General features: G+C 40.0%; 1 protein-coding gene across 22 annotated transcripts in view; it reads right to left on the bottom strand.

Annotated features, from left to right (window-relative positions):
* ANK3 (ankyrin 3) overlaps positions 1–17,386 on the bottom strand; it is a 192,946-nt gene extending 175,560 nt beyond the window's left edge. For 6 of the 22 annotated variants that reach the window (XM_033065799.2, XM_033065803.2, XM_033065800.2 and 3 more), the window contains exon 1: positions 16,769–17,385. In XM_033065799.2, the coding sequence (XP_032921690.1) occupies positions 16,769–16,882 (114 nt within the window). In that variant the 5' untranslated portion in view covers positions 16,883–17,385. Of the gene's footprint in view, positions 1–16,768 lie in introns of all 22 variants that reach the window. The other 16 variants (XM_042779513.1, XM_033065808.2, XM_033065809.2 and 13 more) reach the window with 7 other exon arrangements.
* Positions 17,387–18,427: the final 1,041 nt, after the last annotated feature.

An 18,427-nucleotide genomic window follows, 5' to 3' on the forward strand; every position in this document is an offset into this window, starting at 1 on the left:
CCTGCACAAACTACAGAGAGATTTCACACCCCCCCTGTTTACCTTTGCAAAGGAGAGAGACACCAAAGCCTGTAGCACCAAGAGTGAATGTCATGAACATGAACAGCCACAGAATCCTGAGGGTTTTACTAAAAGCCCTCCGGACCAGTTATTTACTGTTTGGCAGGTAGCCCCTACAAGCACAGAATGCTACTGGCAGAGAGCACACAATAAGCATGCTAGACATACGAAAAGTACCATTTGAACAAGTCTTTGTTAAATCAAACCAACCAGTCCCCCAGTTACAGTGCCATACCTGACATGTTCCTACTTCAGAAACAACTTTTTATCACTTGAAAACAAATTATTCAAATAAAACGGTCACTGACTAAAGAACTCTTCCGTAAGTTACTGTTTAAGCAACCCTCAAGTATGCGTATTTTGAGAAGCACAAATACACAGAGAGTACACGTGTAAAACTCCACCTCTCCTTATGTAATGGAAATTTTGCGTGCCTGCTTCCTGCAAATGAAATTTCCTAGTTTCAAATGCATTGCCCTTGAAAGTATCATGTATTGTGATGAAATAGCAAAGGGTTTCTGTTGTTACAATGAAGGTCAGCATACAGTGGGACATTTCTTTTGTCTCACTTTTCAGGATGATCAGAGCAGCGAGGTGATAAGAGGGAAGCCAGTGTTCTGTGTGATGCAAAATCATCAAGCTGTAAGTCCAGTCATTGCCTGGTGCTGCAGTGCAGCTCCTGAAACAACTCCTCGCCTGTCCCCAATGACATTAGGAAAGCTCAGGGCCTGCTTCTACCTCAAAATGCTAGAAGCACTTTCTATTCAAGGTTGAAAATACTCAAAATCACAGTATCTGACATTATTGTTTTGAAAGCATCCTAATTTATAATGGCATTTTTGTTTATTAAGTACATATATGTGGAAGTTAAAGTCAGGGGAAAGAAGTGTAAATACTCTGCATCTGTGTATTCAGATGGAGTTAATACAGTACATCTTACACTTGTCTGACTTAATGAAGACAGTAAATTGCACAGCACAGTTACTGCATTCCATGCTGCAGACACCACTATGCAGCTGCATATTCCCTTTCTTCCAGTTTAGTAATATTCTGATTTATCACACATGGAATATTGGAGAATGGTCTCCCGGTTACAGGAGGAAATCAATAACTTAAGCATACTACACAAATGGATTTGAGGAAAACACATCGTTTTCCTCTCCCCTACCCTCCCCACACATAGTAAGTTGAAGATTAGATTAATTCTTTGTCTGGTTGCCATGAAAACTAAGAGATGTAGCCTTACCTCAGAGGAAATGATGCTATGCTCACACAATGAATAAGAAATGAGAGCTGTGTGGTCCTAGCTCAGCAACACAAAGCAGAGTCAAAAAAGAGTCTTTCTAAAACCCAGGCATGTGTGGATTCTAATCAGCTCTGTTTATAACGTATGATCATAGTTAATTGTTCATTAATTCCACCATGTCATTTGTTCAGAGATTATACCCTCAACATAATGAATGTTTTGGGGTACACTCCAGCAGAGAAAATTAAAATATATAATAGCTATGATTTTAAACAGTCTTCTTCACCATCTTAAGTTTGATTCCATTGACCTCAATCAGTTTCTAAAAGGCTTCAAAACACAAAAAAAATGTCTATTATCTTGAAAAAAGGGAAACAAAATGTAAAATGACATGCCTACAGAACTGATGAGTTTTTCTGTGGCCCTTGGCCTCCCCTTCACATCTACCTCCATACAAAGCCTTCCCCTCAGGGGCTGGGAAGGTGAAGGACCTTGAACCTCCAGATGCATAATTCACCCCAGTTCAGCAGGCAGCCCAGATTTTAGTGGCTTGTAATTAGCAAGTGCTGAATGGAACAGTGCTAGAAGAGCACACAGCGTGAAATGCCTGTGTTAATGATAATGGAGATGTCCATATTTCACCCCTGGATTTGGGAAAACACTTAGGAAAATTAATTTCCTTTGTTTTACAAGATGAGCTCTACTTGTGCAATGTCACTAAGAACACACTCTTCTAAATATCACTGATACTTAACCATTTTACTGCTTATTTGAGTCTCCAGAACACAGATGGGACAAGAATGACAGCACATGCTTAATGCAGCCACCTTGGGCTCAGGTTTCATTTCACTTGCAGACTTAGGGTAAGTTGATCCTTAATACTTCTCACAGGACTGATTTTGCTATCAGGTCATGATGTATTTGAAGGGCTGTCACAAAGAGAGCAGCATAAGTGATTGAAAAGGCTCCCTTTGCTCACAGCAATAAAGAAAATCTGGGGGAAAAATCCACCTGATAACACAGAAATTATTTCAGCAATCCCTTTCTGAATTTAAATGATGTATTGCAATCAAAATTTTCAGCTTCCAAAAACACTTGCAAAGAAATTTCAAAACACAAAAAAACTAACAAACAAAAAATCCTTTGGCTGAACATGCCAAAACAAAGCTTTCAAGTGATGGAACTTCTAATTCTCAGAATTTAATCAGCATTTTATGGGTTGTTTAGTTCGATATTTGTTTCTTCATACTTTTCCAGAATGTGTTCATCTTGTTATTGACTTCAATGCTTTCCTGAGCCTAAATTTGTGACTTTGGGCATATTAAACTCTGTATTTTTCAAATTAAGACTCTCAGCTGAAAAAATTGGCCTGAATGCTCGACATTGGCCAGTATCTTCCAAATTTACAGCGATTTGTGGCATACAAATAAGTACCCAAAGGAGAATTTATATACTTACACTTTAAGTATAGGATTAATACCTCTGTAACACTATCCGTACAATGAGTTAATTAGCTGCTTAATAGGCATGATTAAATCAATAACAAGAATGAAATTTTCAACTGTGACTTAGTGCTAAGTGGCCTTCCATGCCATATGTAATGGACTTATCACTGTTCTTGTCTTCAGGATTTTCTCACAGTGTTTGACCACCAATGTAAAAATATGGATAGCACCAATTTTCAAAAAGCATCTATGAAGAAATAATGTCTTTGAAATACCAAGTTTTTGAACTGATCAAATCTCCATCTACTATTCAAATGATGTCAACTGCAGCTCTCAGGTGCTCACACATCCTTGAGAGCTGGGATGGACCTTTCCTCCTGGAAACTCTTCTGATGAGGTAATCAAACATCACTCCAGGCTGCTCTCAGCTTCAAGCACTCAGTGCTCTCTCTGTACTCACCTCAATTACAAATAGGGTTGAGTGCAGGCTTAGCAACTTGGCTGGATTAGTGCCAGAATATTTTGTTGCACTTTTGAATAACCAGACCCATGACAACAAAAGTAGATATAATGCACTTTGCTTAGTCATTTGTGAGCTCTGAGAAACAACAGTGCACCTTTCCACCAGATGCTTTTCTGCCTGAAAGTAGAAGTAAAAACTGAATACTTCAAAACCAGAAGCTGCCCAAAGCTTTTCTTTGCTATCAACTAAATACATAAAGTTGATCAATCTATTTAGCTGCAAAATACCTTTTTTCTGAACCCCAAAAGCTATGCCTAGTACGCAGCATCATTTTCTCCCATGCATTTCAACTGCAATAGCGTGTACATCTTCAGCAGCTAGAGAGTTTTAAAAGCAATAAGAAGTTTTCCTTGCTCTAATGCAAAGGTTTTGTAGAGGGAAACCTTTAGTCCTTCCTTTCTGATGAGACAGGTGAATTCCCCTCATTTTGCAGGCTGTGTTGCCAGTGGTGGACTCCCATGTGCACTCCCATTGCCTTTGCCAGCATGATTCAGGAAAAGCAACAATAACTTGGCTCACCGCTCTAAGGTTTTTGAAAATTCCAAGTGCAATGTAACCAGACTAAGGAAACCTGTAGCATCTTTTAAAATGAAACCCTGATGTTTTTAATATAATCAGAAGTGAAGAAAATCTTTCTCTAAAATATCAGCAGTACATCAACAGTGCAAGGCTGAAGGACCAGGCTTGCTCCCCTAACTGCACTGTTCATATCCCAGTACCAGCAGAGTCTCCTGTTGAGAAAACAACTCATCATTTTCTCATTACAGAGGGGAGTCCAAAATCCTGCAGCATTGTTACTGCTCTGCTCCCACATGTTCTGGGTCTGCCATTTGCAATATGTGCATCTTGTCATCCTGAGGCTGGTTAACACAACCCCCCCAAGTTACCTCTGACCTTGTCCTCTCCTGCCACCACTCTTCCCCTGAGCAGCCACCAATGTCTCTTCACCAAACAGCAGGATGGACTCCAAATAAAGTCACTACATGTGAAACCTAAATTTTACTGCTAGAAAATGCTCCCTAAAGCTATGCAGCCCTGATCTGTAACTGTCAAATATAAGAATTACAGACAATGGCATTTCCTGAATCACAGTAACTGGCTACCTACGAAATAAAACTGGTTCCTGAGAACCCTCATGCTAATAAGGTTTCATATATTCAGTTTATGTTTGCATTAACAAAACTATGCAAAGAGGCAGAGGACTGAATAGTCAACTGTACAATAAATGCATAAAATAATTGATATTAACAAAATCAACTATCACAACTAAGCACACATTTCTTTAAAAAATGCTACGTTGAATAACTTAAGACAAAACTGAATGAAAAGGAGGACCCAATGTATTGTAAAGTTCAGTAAGAAACCTCCAGAAGCTCTGCTAGGGATTTTGCTGGCTAGATTTGCCCAATCTCCTCCTGCTTCCCCTCAAGTTTTATTTTTCCCTTCCGTGTATTCCTCAATCTTTCCTTAAGATATTGTTAAGTTTGAATACAAATATAATCTGTGACTTTATTTTCCTTTTTGGGATATGACCTTTGCTCCTTTCTCAGACAACTCATTTGGACAACAATTTTCTAGGAAAAAGGCAGGCACAGAGGGCATGTCTTGCAAAAACCAGGACAGAGATTTTGACTTGTCAAGAAAATGTGGGAAAATTTTACTGCAAATGAAAAAGAAACACACAGAAAGACATTAAGCTGAATTTCATTTTCGCCCCTAAACTTTAAGAATTAAAAACAATATATTCTGGTTAGCAGACTGCAATGTCAGGGAACAGTTGATATTTTGTGGGTGTACATTAATTGTTCAACATTGCACCAGATATATCTTAAATCTGACAAGCCTTGATTAATATGTGGTTAACTCTTTTTTATGTGGACCTTGACAAAGCACTATACTCTATATGCCCCGTATAAATTCATGCAACCAGGTAATAGATACTATCTTTTCGAGGACTTAATCAGATGCAATTGCTTGGATGTCCTGCAAACAATCAAATTGCTCACCCAGCTATACACAGTTGGAGGGTTTTTGTCATTTTGCTACCAAGCACCACCACAGTCCCCCAGCAGCTATGCGCTCAGAGCAGCAGTCCTGCAGGCAGCTCCCTGCTGGCTCATTTGCAGTACAGAGGATGCTCTCATGTAAGAGAGATGTCCCCTTGGCCATCTCATCAGCCAAGGATCACCTCTGCTGCCCAGGGAGCCTGCTGGCACTGTCCTGAGAGGAACTGCAGCCCTCCCAGAACTCAGCAGGGCTGGGAGCCCACGCCTCAGCAGAGGATGAATTTTTGCAGACTTTGTCCTTCCTATTCTGCTCCCTTCTCTCCCAGGTTTTATCTATTGACTTGTCATTTGGAAAACATTGTGAGTTAATAAGGAGCTCCTCAGAATAAGGACTTCATCTTCCAGCACCTAGTTAGAGCCAAAATAAACCCAACTTTCTGGATCAGCTGCCTCAATCATTCTTTCCCTCTCTGCCATTGCTGTTCCCATCCAAACACTGCTCCCATTTCAACATCAAGACTCTTTCTAATAATTTCCTTCCTTTTTTCTCCTTCAAACTGACTAGCTTTAAAAGTGCACCAGCCTTGCTTGTTCATTTGCATTTGGTAGTAAACAAGCAGAAAGGGCAGTTTTGCTGTTGGGAACAAAGGGCTACAATTCTGAACAGCTTCCCTGCGGATCTTGTTTGGTCACAGCATTTCCTGGCTTTCCAACCCAAGGCAGATTGTGCATGTGGCCTTTCAAGCTGAATTTATTGCATATGTTCAGTGGGTCTGCTAATTGGACCTCTCTCTTGACCACAATTCAGTGAGTTTAGCTTCAAGGATAACAAGCATGTAGGCCAATAAGAAGATACATAGAATATTATAAAATTCACTACATTTGGCTGTTTTGGATTAAACTCATGCACTTCCAAAACCGGGATCTGGACAACTTTGCTGTGTATTGGGTGGGAAACAGAAAAAATTCTAAAGAGATTTACAAAATCTTCGTGAACAATATGTGTTTCTATCTGCAACTTACCTAATATGATCAGTTCTTCTAAAACAGTCTTTAATCAAAGACTTGGTATAATATTAAAAAAAAATTAATCTAAAACCCAGTAAATTGGATATTTACACTGAATATCAAGAACCATAATTAGAACAGCTACCATGCATGCTTCCTCTCCACCAAAAGCTCTTCAAAAAGCACAAAATTCTTTTAAAGCTGTATTTCCTCCAGAATTATAGTAAGACACCAGCAAAAATGTTCTTGAGAGCTGTGGACACAGCCAATAGGTCACATAGCAGGATAGCACTCAGCATCTCTGAGGTCACTAAAAAACTCTAAACCCTGCACAGGTGTTATTTTGTAGCCATGAACCTTATGCAACACATGCAAAATATATTCTATATCAAGAACAGAAAAATAGTCAGTGCTTGACATTTGAAAAGAGATCCTTACAATTCACAAGAACAAAAACATGGAGATATTTTATGGACACAAATCCCAGCAATTAAATAAACTGCTTAAGATCAAACTGGAAGAGTCAGTGGTGAACCCCCTATTCTTTGTTGCTTAGATGACTTGGAAGTTTGCATACTTTTCCTCTTTCATGTGGGCAGTGTGTGCTGAGTGTGCAAAACATTTGTTAAGCCTTCTTTGAGCATAAACAGACAGTCTGATAGTACAAAAAAAGGTACACAGAAAGATATCAGATAGGAACATCAAAAAACATACACTTCTCCGAAACTGTTAAAAAGCGTTGGCTGCTCCTCAGGCTGCCCTACTTAGAAACTTTGATTGTGCATCCACTGTCATGAGACATGTTTTCCTCTCAACATCTTTTTAATCTTTTCAGACTGGTAGAAAAACAGCAGTCTTTAGTTATCAGAATCTTGATGTTTAACAGCTTCAAAGTGGTGGTGGCTTCATATTAAATCAAGTGGCAAGAAAAACTAGGACTGCAGGTATCCAGTGTGTTCACCAATTCTCCTTGAAGATGTTTTTTCTGCTTAGCTGGTAAAAATGTAATAAAGAAACCTTTGCCACCCACTTCTTGGCAATATTTCACTATGGGTTGTTTTAACTTTTCAGAGTTGTGTTGGAGAAGCCCTCCATAGCCACCCTCCAGAACACACTGTCTGCTACTGCCTGGCCAAAAAAAAAGGCCTGTTTGAGAAAGGTTTCCTCAGCACTTCATGAAAATGCTGCATTTACTCCCACATAGATTGAGCCTCTTTTCTGACTTGCTGCACTGTGAGGTACATTGTCCACATCTCTCCTCTGGGGAGATCTATCCCCTCGGGCATAGTGAGCACCCTGGCTTGGCTTGCTCACCTGTGCTTCAGAGTCCAGCCAGCAGTCTATCTGTGAATAATATCTGCATTGACTCTTCCTACAGTCTGAGCATGAAATCATTGGCCTCAGCACCAGAGGTGACTGCCAGATACAAATCCAAGGGAGCAGGAGAACAGGTTACTGAGAGCGCTCAGACACCGCTGTTTCCTCATGGGCCAATGGCATATTCAGCTGTTGGGATGCTCACCATTAAGCCAATGATTAATGAAAGGGAAATGATTGCAATTTCAGAGACACCCTAGTAGGGTACAGGAGGAGTGGTAATGCAATTATGGGAGAAAGAAAAAAAGCTGTGGGAGAAAATAAAATTATTCAACCTATGAAGGAATTTCATCTAAAGCTCTGAATGCCTAAAAGACACTCTGATTCAACACTGGAAAAGTGACTGTAGCTAACTACAGCCTCAGTTCAACCTTTGCCTTCTGTTAGTAAAATGCTCCACAAATTAATGTTGGGGAGCAGAAGGAACACCTATCCAATGGGTATTGCTCAACTCTGCTTTTCTATGAGCTCCCAGAGAACGCCAGGGAGCATATCCTCAGGTTCACCCATCTGGAAAGAACGCAGGGAAGGAGGAAGGATGAGCGCCCAGCTAACTGTGAAAATCTTGTTTAACTAAAGAAGTCAATGATGGAGTTATTCTGCATCCTGACATTTACAATTCACCAGAAAATGAACCAATGTGCTGAACAGAAAGTGAGTTCCGTTACTGTACTTTCTAACAAGAACAAACAGGGCAGGTAAAAGTAGTGTTTGTTAGGGGGTACTCACAGGATAATGTCACATGGTTGCTCTTTATTATACTGCCTTTAAGGAAAGCTCCTTAGAATAAACCAGGGTGCTCTAACTGAAAGGTCAGATGTTAGCAACCACACTGACTTGTGAATTGTTCTGAGCTTATGATGCAGAAATTGTTGGTGATACTTTAATTTGAAGAATTTTAAAGGAAAATAATCAAGTTTTAAAAGACCATTAAACTTCTTGATTTAACAACTCGTTCCTTTCAAATTGTCCATTCATTAAAAACAGAATTTATAATTCCTTTAGGAATCAATGACATCAATGGAACAGAATCACAATGTAAATTACAGAAGTGAAGAAACAAAATATTCATACACAGCCACAGCGCTTCTGAAAACACCGTTAACAACTTTGTGGACAGCTTCTCCCTAAGGACTAAGCCTGGCCAACAGCTCTGGTGTTGGGCTGAGCCAGGCTTTCCCAGAGCCACTGTAAAAGGAACACACTTCCTCTGGAATTAAACCCTTTGCAGCACCATGCCACCTCTCCCAGGGCAAGTGGGTCCCTAACACAGAAGGAGACTCACTGTGGGAAGCAGGGACACTCTGGAGATGCCCAACTCAGAGCTATGGATGCAAAACACACAGGTGGAGTCCACGTCTCTGACCCCCAGCTCCCCCACCAGCTTCACACACACAAACCCATGCCATACATAGCAGATGTTTTGCTGTGTGTGAAAATCCTGGACTTGTAGAGAGCAGCAGGACTGGTGCTCAGGCTGATGACAACACAAGGGTGCCACACGAGCAGCTGTGTACCACAGCACCATCCCCAGCTTTACAGACCACATCATCACTAGCACAGAGGGGTATTTGTGTCACACCCTCTGGTTTCTCCTCACTGTTAGGGAACCATGCAAGACTCGGATTTGTATCAGTTACTAGTTGCCCATAGTCTATCAGAGCTCAAGGATCTGCTTTGAAAACACAATAATGCAAGAGCAGCCACTTCAGCAGCTCCAGGAAATCCTTTCCTGGCACTCACAATTCAACTACCTGTCTCCTCTGACTATACTCTCATTCTCCAGCAGAGCCTGGGTACTTAAGAGCATCTTAGTTCAAGAGGCAGTGGCAGGAGGGTTAAGGACAGGCCTGTAGCTCAGAGCTGAGTTGACAGGATTTAATAGAAAAGGCATATATACTTCACTGCTTTCAAAAATACAAACAACTGACATATTATACTCTTATTTCATCTATGTATTTGTACTTACAAATGAGTGGGAACACATGAATGCAATTCATAGAATCATAGAATGGTTTGATCTGGAAATATAATAAATATCATCCAGTTCTAACGTCCCTGCCATGGGCAGGGACACCTTCCACTAAAGCAGGTGTATCTTTCTTCACAAGGGAAGCAAGTGACAAGAAGATCACAGTGGGGTTTTTCCTTTGTGTTTTAAATCATGAATTTAACAGGTGAAGTACCAGGCACACCCAGGAGCCTGACCAGCTCCTGACAGAGATGGGGTGACCAGAGACATCAGGCTTTATGCCACTGGTAGAGATGATGTTGAGGTAGCTCCAGCAGGGTCTATGAAATGCCATGTAGCACCCATGTAATAAATGGGGCAGCTAAGGTCCTTAATTTCCTGCTTGCACTCATTACAATCAGAGTCCTAACAGAGGACATGATTACTACTATTTTTATCAAGATGTAACTTCTTTCCTAAAACCCCATTGATTTCAATTGGCTAATATGGACTAGGATATCAGAAACATAAGTGAACCCTTCTATCTTGTGCTTTTCTCTCTAATTCTGAATGATTTTTCAATGCAAAAAAAAAAGATGCTGAAATGAATTTTCAAACTGAGATTTAAAATTGATAAATAAACTGTGATGTCACAGCATTTGGCTGAAATGCACTGAAAACTGTGAATAGAACACTGCTGAACAAACAAAATTTTGGGTAAAATATATAATTCAGGTTTTTAAAACAAAATCATAAGAAGTTGTCTAAAGTTTTCAGATGAAGGCAACTATAAGTACAACACGTCTTGTGTCTTTCTGCAACTAAAAGGGCAAAACAAAGTTTTAGTTCTGGTACACAATACAAAGGCAACTGCCTTTGTAAATCTCAGTGCAATAAATCTTTTATGTGACAAATGCACATTACTAAACTGCCATAGCTTTCAGCTTATTGGCAAAATTATGATTTGTAAAAAAAATAAAATACATCCCAGAGTGAATTTTCTTTTCAATTAACAGGACAGTCTTCTTATTTCAATTTAGTTCTCCCTTACACATTACTCTTCCTTGAATAAATACTAATGAAATATCATGCTGAATTTCCCTTCCAAGTTACCACACAGTGATCTCTGTAAAAAATACAAAGAGAAGTAATTATCTACTCTGTAGAGCACTGGCCAACCAAGCAGAACTCCATAAAAATACCACACCAGGCAACAGACACAAGAAGAAGATTTTTTTGAAGTGTCATATGAACCCAAAAATCCACCAGAGATACCAGAGCCTGATAAGCAGAAGCTGCAAGGCTGGAGAATACTCTGTACCTTGAAAATGAGGGCATTCCTTTAACTTGCCTCACACACACTGAATTATCCTCTGAAGGTACCTATAGTTTTGGTTTTAAAATACAGGGGTACAGCCTGGATTAGGTAACTGAAGTGAGGAACAACGTGGGGCATCTGTGCCCTCTCTGTTGAGCTCATTACCCCCCAGCACATCCCAGTCCAACAGGAAGGGATCATTTTATAGAGTGCTAAAAGGCCTAAGGGATTTCCAGCTGGACAGGAGCACTGCAGCCCATCAAAGCCTGAAGACCTTGTGCTCTGCCCTCACAAGGCAGCTCTGTGCCAGTCCCACTCCTCAGCCAGAAAATCCCTGACATGGCTCTAACAGTGGCCTAAACAGCTGCACAAATTTCTGAATAGCAGCAAATCCAGCCTTCCATTGTCTGAACTTCAGGCAAATCACTGTGAGAATACATCAGACTTTGAATGTGAAGCAATTATTCTTTTTAATACAATTTACAACTCACACTTTATTTTTTCTCTATTTCTTTCCTTCATCCACACATGTTCCATCAAATCCACCAAGATCCTGGTTCTCAACCCACCTCCTCCCCCCAGCTCCCTGTTCCAGTCCGACTAAGTCTGAGTCTAACACTCAATTTTAGCAGTTGCTCAGTCAGTTCCACTAGTTGTCAAGTATTTTGGCTAAAGGTAACAAACATTTAGTAAACACCCAAAGGGAATAGCATCAAAATATGCTTAGCACTTATCCTGAAGCCATCAATTCAGGCAAGTTAAGAGCTTGAAATTAGCAGAGTTTTGACTTTTGGCACAGGGTTGAATATTCATACACTCATAATAATATAAGAATTTTTTTTCTTCTTAAATCACTGCTCATTAAGCATCTTTGAACTTTCTTTTGCTTTCAAGAGCATCCCATTTTCCCCTTCCCTCAACTCTCAGTAAAAAAAAACAAACACAAAGCCCACTTAAAAACCAACCCAGCCTGAGTGGAAAAAGTAAAAGGATAAAAGGTTCTGTGTTAATACCAAGCAGGCAGCAGCAACAGTATTGATATACACTGCCAGAGTCCAGCTGTAAATCCAGTCATGGAGCCACTTTCCTCTAACAGTGGCACTGTCCATGGCTGGTCCTGCCTTCTCCTGCCCATCCCCTCCCACCACAAGCTGGAAGCATTTGGCAGGACACAGGTTATAACCCAAACTGACACTTGCATAGTGACTAATGGCCATCACTTGTGACAGCACAACCCTGAGGCAGCAAGAAGGTGAAAAGGAAAAGGTAAGTGTTCTACACCTGGCTAAATAAAACAGTAACAGCGCAAATTTTTTTTTCTGGATTTATGAACAATAAAGTAATGTTGAGCAGTGCCCACTTCAAATGATGCTGTAGTGCTCCCAAACAATGCAATGGAATAGTATAGGGGTCATCTTCAAAGAGGGAATTGTTTTTCCAGCTGAATAGAAACACTCTTTCACCACCAAGCTCCATGCTGGTAAGAATTCAGCATTGTTAGTAGATATCCCATCCACCAGGGCCCCTAAACATCTATCAGAAATATCTTTCTATTTCATTAGATCTGCCTCTGACAGAGCATCATGTCCAAATTCAAGGATATGACTGAAATTTTTCTCACCCTTAGAAAAGATCACTGACTTATCAACTTTTCTTTCAGACCCTTAATCTACACAGTCTTTTCACTTACCATAGGTCGTGTTCCCAGATGTTAGAGCAACATCTGCCTGCTTTGTGCTTTAACACGAACAAGTGAAAGAACAATCACTTGTACTCCAACCTATCTAGATTCTATGACATTCAAGTTCAACTGTTCAGAAGCCATGAGACAGATCTCTAATCAAGATTTGTTTGAAAATAATGAAATCACTTAAAAAAAAAAAAAAAAGATGGGGATTTTTACTTACTATCTGAATTTAAAGCTTTACCTGTTAACTGGTAGACTTGTTTGCATAAGAAAATTGATATTTGCACTAAAACCTTCACATGGCTGTAAAACATTTGCCAGCCCTGAAAGAGCTGAGGGGAAAGGAGAAAGTGGGAGTCTCCCAGTGAGGATATGATAATACCCTCCTGGGGTCCCACTGGCCCTGGGAGGTGTTCCCAGCTCTGCTACGCTGGGCAGCCCAAGGCATCTCTCACAGGCCCTTGGAGCAGGCAGCAGAGCCCAGCCAGAAGATGCACAAGCTCCTCAAAGCCACATGAGCAGCTGCAACACCTACATGCTGATCATTCTTGACACAGCATTTCCATTTATTTCCATTAGGAAATTGCAAGGTAAATTTTCCCAGTATACCTGAGAATTAAGTAAAACCTTCTAACACTGTGAGCCTTATGATGAAATCAGCAAGATTTGTAACATTGACATCAATTACTTTTCCTGCTGCCCACAAGTTTGCAGCAGCAGAGGTTGTGACAGCAACAGCCTTTAACAACTCAGGGACAGCAGCAGCTAGCCTTTGCATTATGATCAAATTATTCTGTATTCCCAAAGAACACAAGAGCTCCTGAGCACACACACAAATGGAAATCGCTTCAGTCCTACTAAATATTGTATAAAACATAAATCATTGACTGTGTGCCAAGACCTGTCCTTCTTTTCTGATATGTACTGAGCAGAGAACACAAAAAACCCTTCAGAGATTTCACCTTTATTTTAGGAAAGGCACTGACTAAGCAAACAATTTTTGTCCAGACAGTATTACAGGATAAACAATTTCTAGTTTTCACAAACCAAACTATGCATGACAGAGTTGCACTGTCAAGTATCAAGCAAGCTATCCTATCAACCACTTATTTTTAAGAGTGGTTTGGCTTGTTCTGTGATAGCATTAAAGGCTCAGGTCTGCCCTTGGATGTACTCAAACTATTTTCAGTGCAGGACACTGCACAACCATCCAGAGGCAGAACTGTATGAAGCTGTAATACAAACTTGTAATACTAGAATAAATGGGAAGCCCATACAATGTAAGGCCTTCATCTGCTGGCCCTATCCCTTTCTCTTGCCTGATTTATGCCAGGTAAGCTCTGAACCTTTCAGAACCTTCAGCAAAGGCCTGGGATGTCCTGAATGCAAGCAAACAGAAAGAGTGTGGTGGGGCCATAGGGCGCAGAAAGACAGCCTCTACAGAGCTCAGCACGGCAATTCGAAAATATCTCACCTTGAAATTAAATGGGATGGGACATAACACAGGTTTTTGTTTTTAAAAAGGTCATTTCTCTCATGCAAGTCCTGAAGCAAGCCTTCACAGGAATGTTATTACACTGTAAATTGCTTAACCAGCCAAAAGCAGTGAAATATAACCCTCAGATTGCCACCTTCCAACTAAACAGAAACATAAATCAGCATGACTGTTGCTAGTATCATACAAGACTAAGACACTGACTGATCCCACCAGCCTTACTTTCTAACGATTGGCTGCCTTGGGCTCTTTACTGTATAAATTATCCAGAAACATTAGCATTCTTTGTTGTTTCAATGTGATTGGAAGACTCTAAAGGATATTTCTGCATGCTGCTTAAGCGAAGGGTAAGCTTTGTGCAGTATCATGTGATCAACAAAAAAATCCCCGAGTACTGCTTGCTTGTGGGTGGTGCAGAGGAACAAGAAGTGACTCACTACTCATAGTGGAAAATTTGGGGGGAAAATGTTTTAAATAGTCAGGAAAGCACAAAATGGCAAACCACAATTACTTGACTTCCTACGCCCTATGTACTGGGTAACAAAACCATGGCTTTGATATGAGAATGATGCCCAGTGTATGAGAGGTAAGTGAAGCAGTTGCTGGGTTTTGTTCCTTTCTCCTACTAGAGAAGGCCTCTACCTGTCCTGTATCTGCAGAACCCTAAGGAAACTCAGAAATAAACTGGAATAAGCTACCAAATTCCAGCATGACACAAAGCGGGGGGAGAACCCAAAAAAAGCATTTGGTGGAGCAAAAGCTCTCTATTTTCTCTCTTTCTTAAGATGCAGAAATAAAACACTGAAAGAAATCCATATATTTGAGATTAATAGGCAGATATTTATCCATGTGCCACTCTGGTTGCTAAGAGATTTCTTCTCTACAGCAGTGTTGTATAAACAATAAAGCATTTTTGTCCGGAAAGCAATTGTCTCACCTCACTGAATCAAGAGCCTCTCACTGCCGTATCCCTTCTATATTGTTCTAATTCTGAGCTGTGAGGGAGCTCCCTTACACAAAGAAAGTGCATGGATCTGGTTGGGCACGCTATTGTTAAACTTGAGCACATCAAGTACAATGTGGGCTTCCTGCAGCATGAGTAGATTCAGCTGAGAGACTATACATTTTAGCTCACAAGCCATGTAGGTAAATATGGGCTGAGGGGACAACTCCTATAATTAATTCCTTACTGCCATGGTCATTTTCACCTGGGGAAAACCCACCCTGACCACAACATTACAAATCTGCACATAACCTAAACAGCATTATATAAATATTACTATTTCAGACTGGTTTCAAACAGCAGCGCCTCAGAATTCACCTCAAAGGCAGAAACTTGTCTTCCTACTGTCCTTTATCCTGGAAGATGATTCAGAAGATCTATACATTCACACAGAAAAAATACCCACAGTGTAGATGGCTGCAGCAAATGTACTGCAGCATGTTAAGAGTCTCCTAACGTGCTCACTAGAACAGAAGGCAGTGGGTTTCTCAGTGCTTTCATTATGTACAGTACTGCCATGGCAGAGAAAAAAGAGAAAAGGGCAGGAAAATGCTGACTCTCACCCAACCAAAAGATGCACATATGTTAGAGGAAATCTACATGTCATTTAGGAAGCACATGCACCGCTTCTCTGAGCATATGAAGATTATCCAATACCCCCCCTTAGGGGGATTTCACAAAGGCACACAGAAATACTACATGCCCAGGTTTCTGTAAAGGCAGCTGGGTCCTTGATATGTTCTTGAAAAAATTATCATAAAATACAGCCAAAGACAAGAAATCATGGCAGGGTCTTATTCCTATGGAGCAGAGTACAAGGTGTCATTTATAGGGACACATCCTCAGAGCTGCCAAAGTAGCTGGCCTCTTTATCTGTCATTATGCCACCAACTGTAACTATTTTGCTTTATACCTTAGAGAGAAACAGTAAGCCTGGAATCACACGGAGTCTCCTGACCTGAACAATGAGCAATGCAGTGCCTGCTGAATTTTTCAGATCCTAGTTTGCTGAAGGGTTTTCTGCAGCTAAGACGAATCTACAGCAGAGAAAAACCAGGCTCTGTAATCTCAGCCACGTATTTTCCTAACAAAAGAAAGTTGCTAATAACAGACTGTTACAGCTCAATTCTGTAAAACAGCTCACCATTACGAAAAAAGAGAAACACTGAAACATCTTATTTCTGTAACATTATCCCAAAAATGGATGTTTCAGAAGCCAACCGTGACATAGTCCCAACACAAAGAAAAAACATCTGCCTCTACACACATCCTTTTTAAGTACCTGCATGTAAGGCTAAACTATCATGCTATGCTTTGCTATTAAACCTATGAGGAAGCTCAGCATTAAACCTCACATGATGGTTACAAACTATTTTCAACTCACAGACAGTTTGCATATCACAGTAACATAAGTGGGAAATGAATGCACACCTTCTGCATCATCACTGCAATCAACTAATATCCAATTAAACATTCAATTGCTTTGCAAACCCCACAGCCATGGTTACAAATGATATTTTACAATGGTAACAAATTACTCCAACAGCTACCAAGTTACAGGAAAGAACGAGCTTTTAACACTTCAATTGCAAGGTAAGAAAATTAAAACAAAAGAATTCCTGTTCAGAATTTGGCACAGATCTAGATACCTTTTTCTTCCGATCCCGGGATCTTTTCCTGTGTTTTCTTTTTTTCTCAGTTTCTTCCTCAGCATTTATTTCTAAATCCCTGTTTTTCTTTAACTGTGATGCTGCGTGAGCCATAATGCATTAAAAATCCTTTACAACAATGCTCCCTTGTAAAAGGTGATTTCCTCGGGCACCTTTAGCCAGCCCTTACAGCAAATGTTCCAGTGATTGGAAGGAGATCTGTGACCAGAGCCAGGAACACATTCGGGATTCAGAGATCTCGCAGAAGCTTGCAGTCACTACAAAAACACATAGTTGCAGATTTCTTCCTATACCTTTCTGCACCTGAACCTTTGTAAAACAGTGCAGCCATCGTAATGCATTTAACGTAATGAAAAAGACAGCTGGGACAGAGAAAGCTGTATTATGGCTGTATCCCCTGCCACCAGCTGGAAGTGTCTAAGTGACTCCACTGAAGGGGGAATGCTGAAAAGAAGCGCTTTCTATTAAAAAAAAATCCAGAACAATAACATATGCTGCATTGTTTTTTCTTCACTGATCTTCAAGCATGTTTTTAAAATCTATGAAAAAATGCAGTGTTAGTGTTGTTCGTCTCTCAGCTAGTTTTGTATAGTAAGCCATTTAACCTACAATGAAATGGAGCAGCTCCTACTTTAGGTTAACTGCTGATAGTGACAAAAAAAATAAAATAAAAATTTCTTTTTACCATGGAGATTCTGACTGCATTATGTAGAAAACAATGCATGCATTGCCATATCTTAACAGTGTGTCCTTTATAATGATTTTTCAATTCCAATACATTTTGTGAGAGAGGATTACAGAAAGCCCTGTTGTATTTTTTTCCCTTTTTTTTTTTTTAAACATACTTATTACAACACATCATACAGAAAGAAAGATGCAATCACAGTAGTGTGAAACAGGCATTTAATTCATGGGAGATTTTCTGGCACTGTTCATTTACGTGGTCAGAAAGGGAAATCGGCACTATTTCCCTGTAGTTGGAAATGTACTTTAAGGCTTTTATGTCAAGGCTTACTTCAATCATCTTACTATTTTTGCCACCTGAGTCCTCAATGACTGCAGCTTTTGAATATTCATTATGGGAGGTAAAATAGCAGCAGTATTAAGGCCTGCAGGAGGATCTTTTACTAGAACACAGAGCAAGCATCTAGTAAATAAGGAACCATATTTTTTCTGCACAAATATGAACAATCAGCAGCTTGCCTCAAGACTGCTGTTTTTTAACCTTTCCCAGTATTCCTAGCAGCATGCTTCACTGTAATGAAGATCAGCATTTTAAGGCAGTCTGATTTCTTTCAGATAAAACCCAAAGTGTTTCCAAGTGAAACCAGTGTATTTTACACGGTATTAGCATTTCTCTCCAGAAAGGAAAAAACAGATTCTGTTGCAAAAATTAAGTTAAATTAAATTTGAAGCGCAATTAGTCAAATCAGTCGGAATCTTCTCAGAGCAACATAAAATCCAGAGATGTCTCACACATTAGTAAATATTCTTCCCCTGAACTTGAGAGACATTTTTTGAATTCTGGCCCAGCAAGCAACACACTTTAGTTTTCACATAACATGGCTAAAAGAAAAATAATCTTTTAAATCTCCAAAACAGAAACTACTTTGAACACATCATATGTTGTCCAAAGGG

Source organism: Catharus ustulatus, chromosome 8 (assembly GCF_009819885.2).
Source record: "Catharus ustulatus isolate bCatUst1 chromosome 8, bCatUst1.pri.v2, whole genome shotgun sequence".
NCBI classification, from domain to species: Eukaryota; Metazoa; Chordata; class Aves; order Passeriformes; family Turdidae; genus Catharus; species Catharus ustulatus.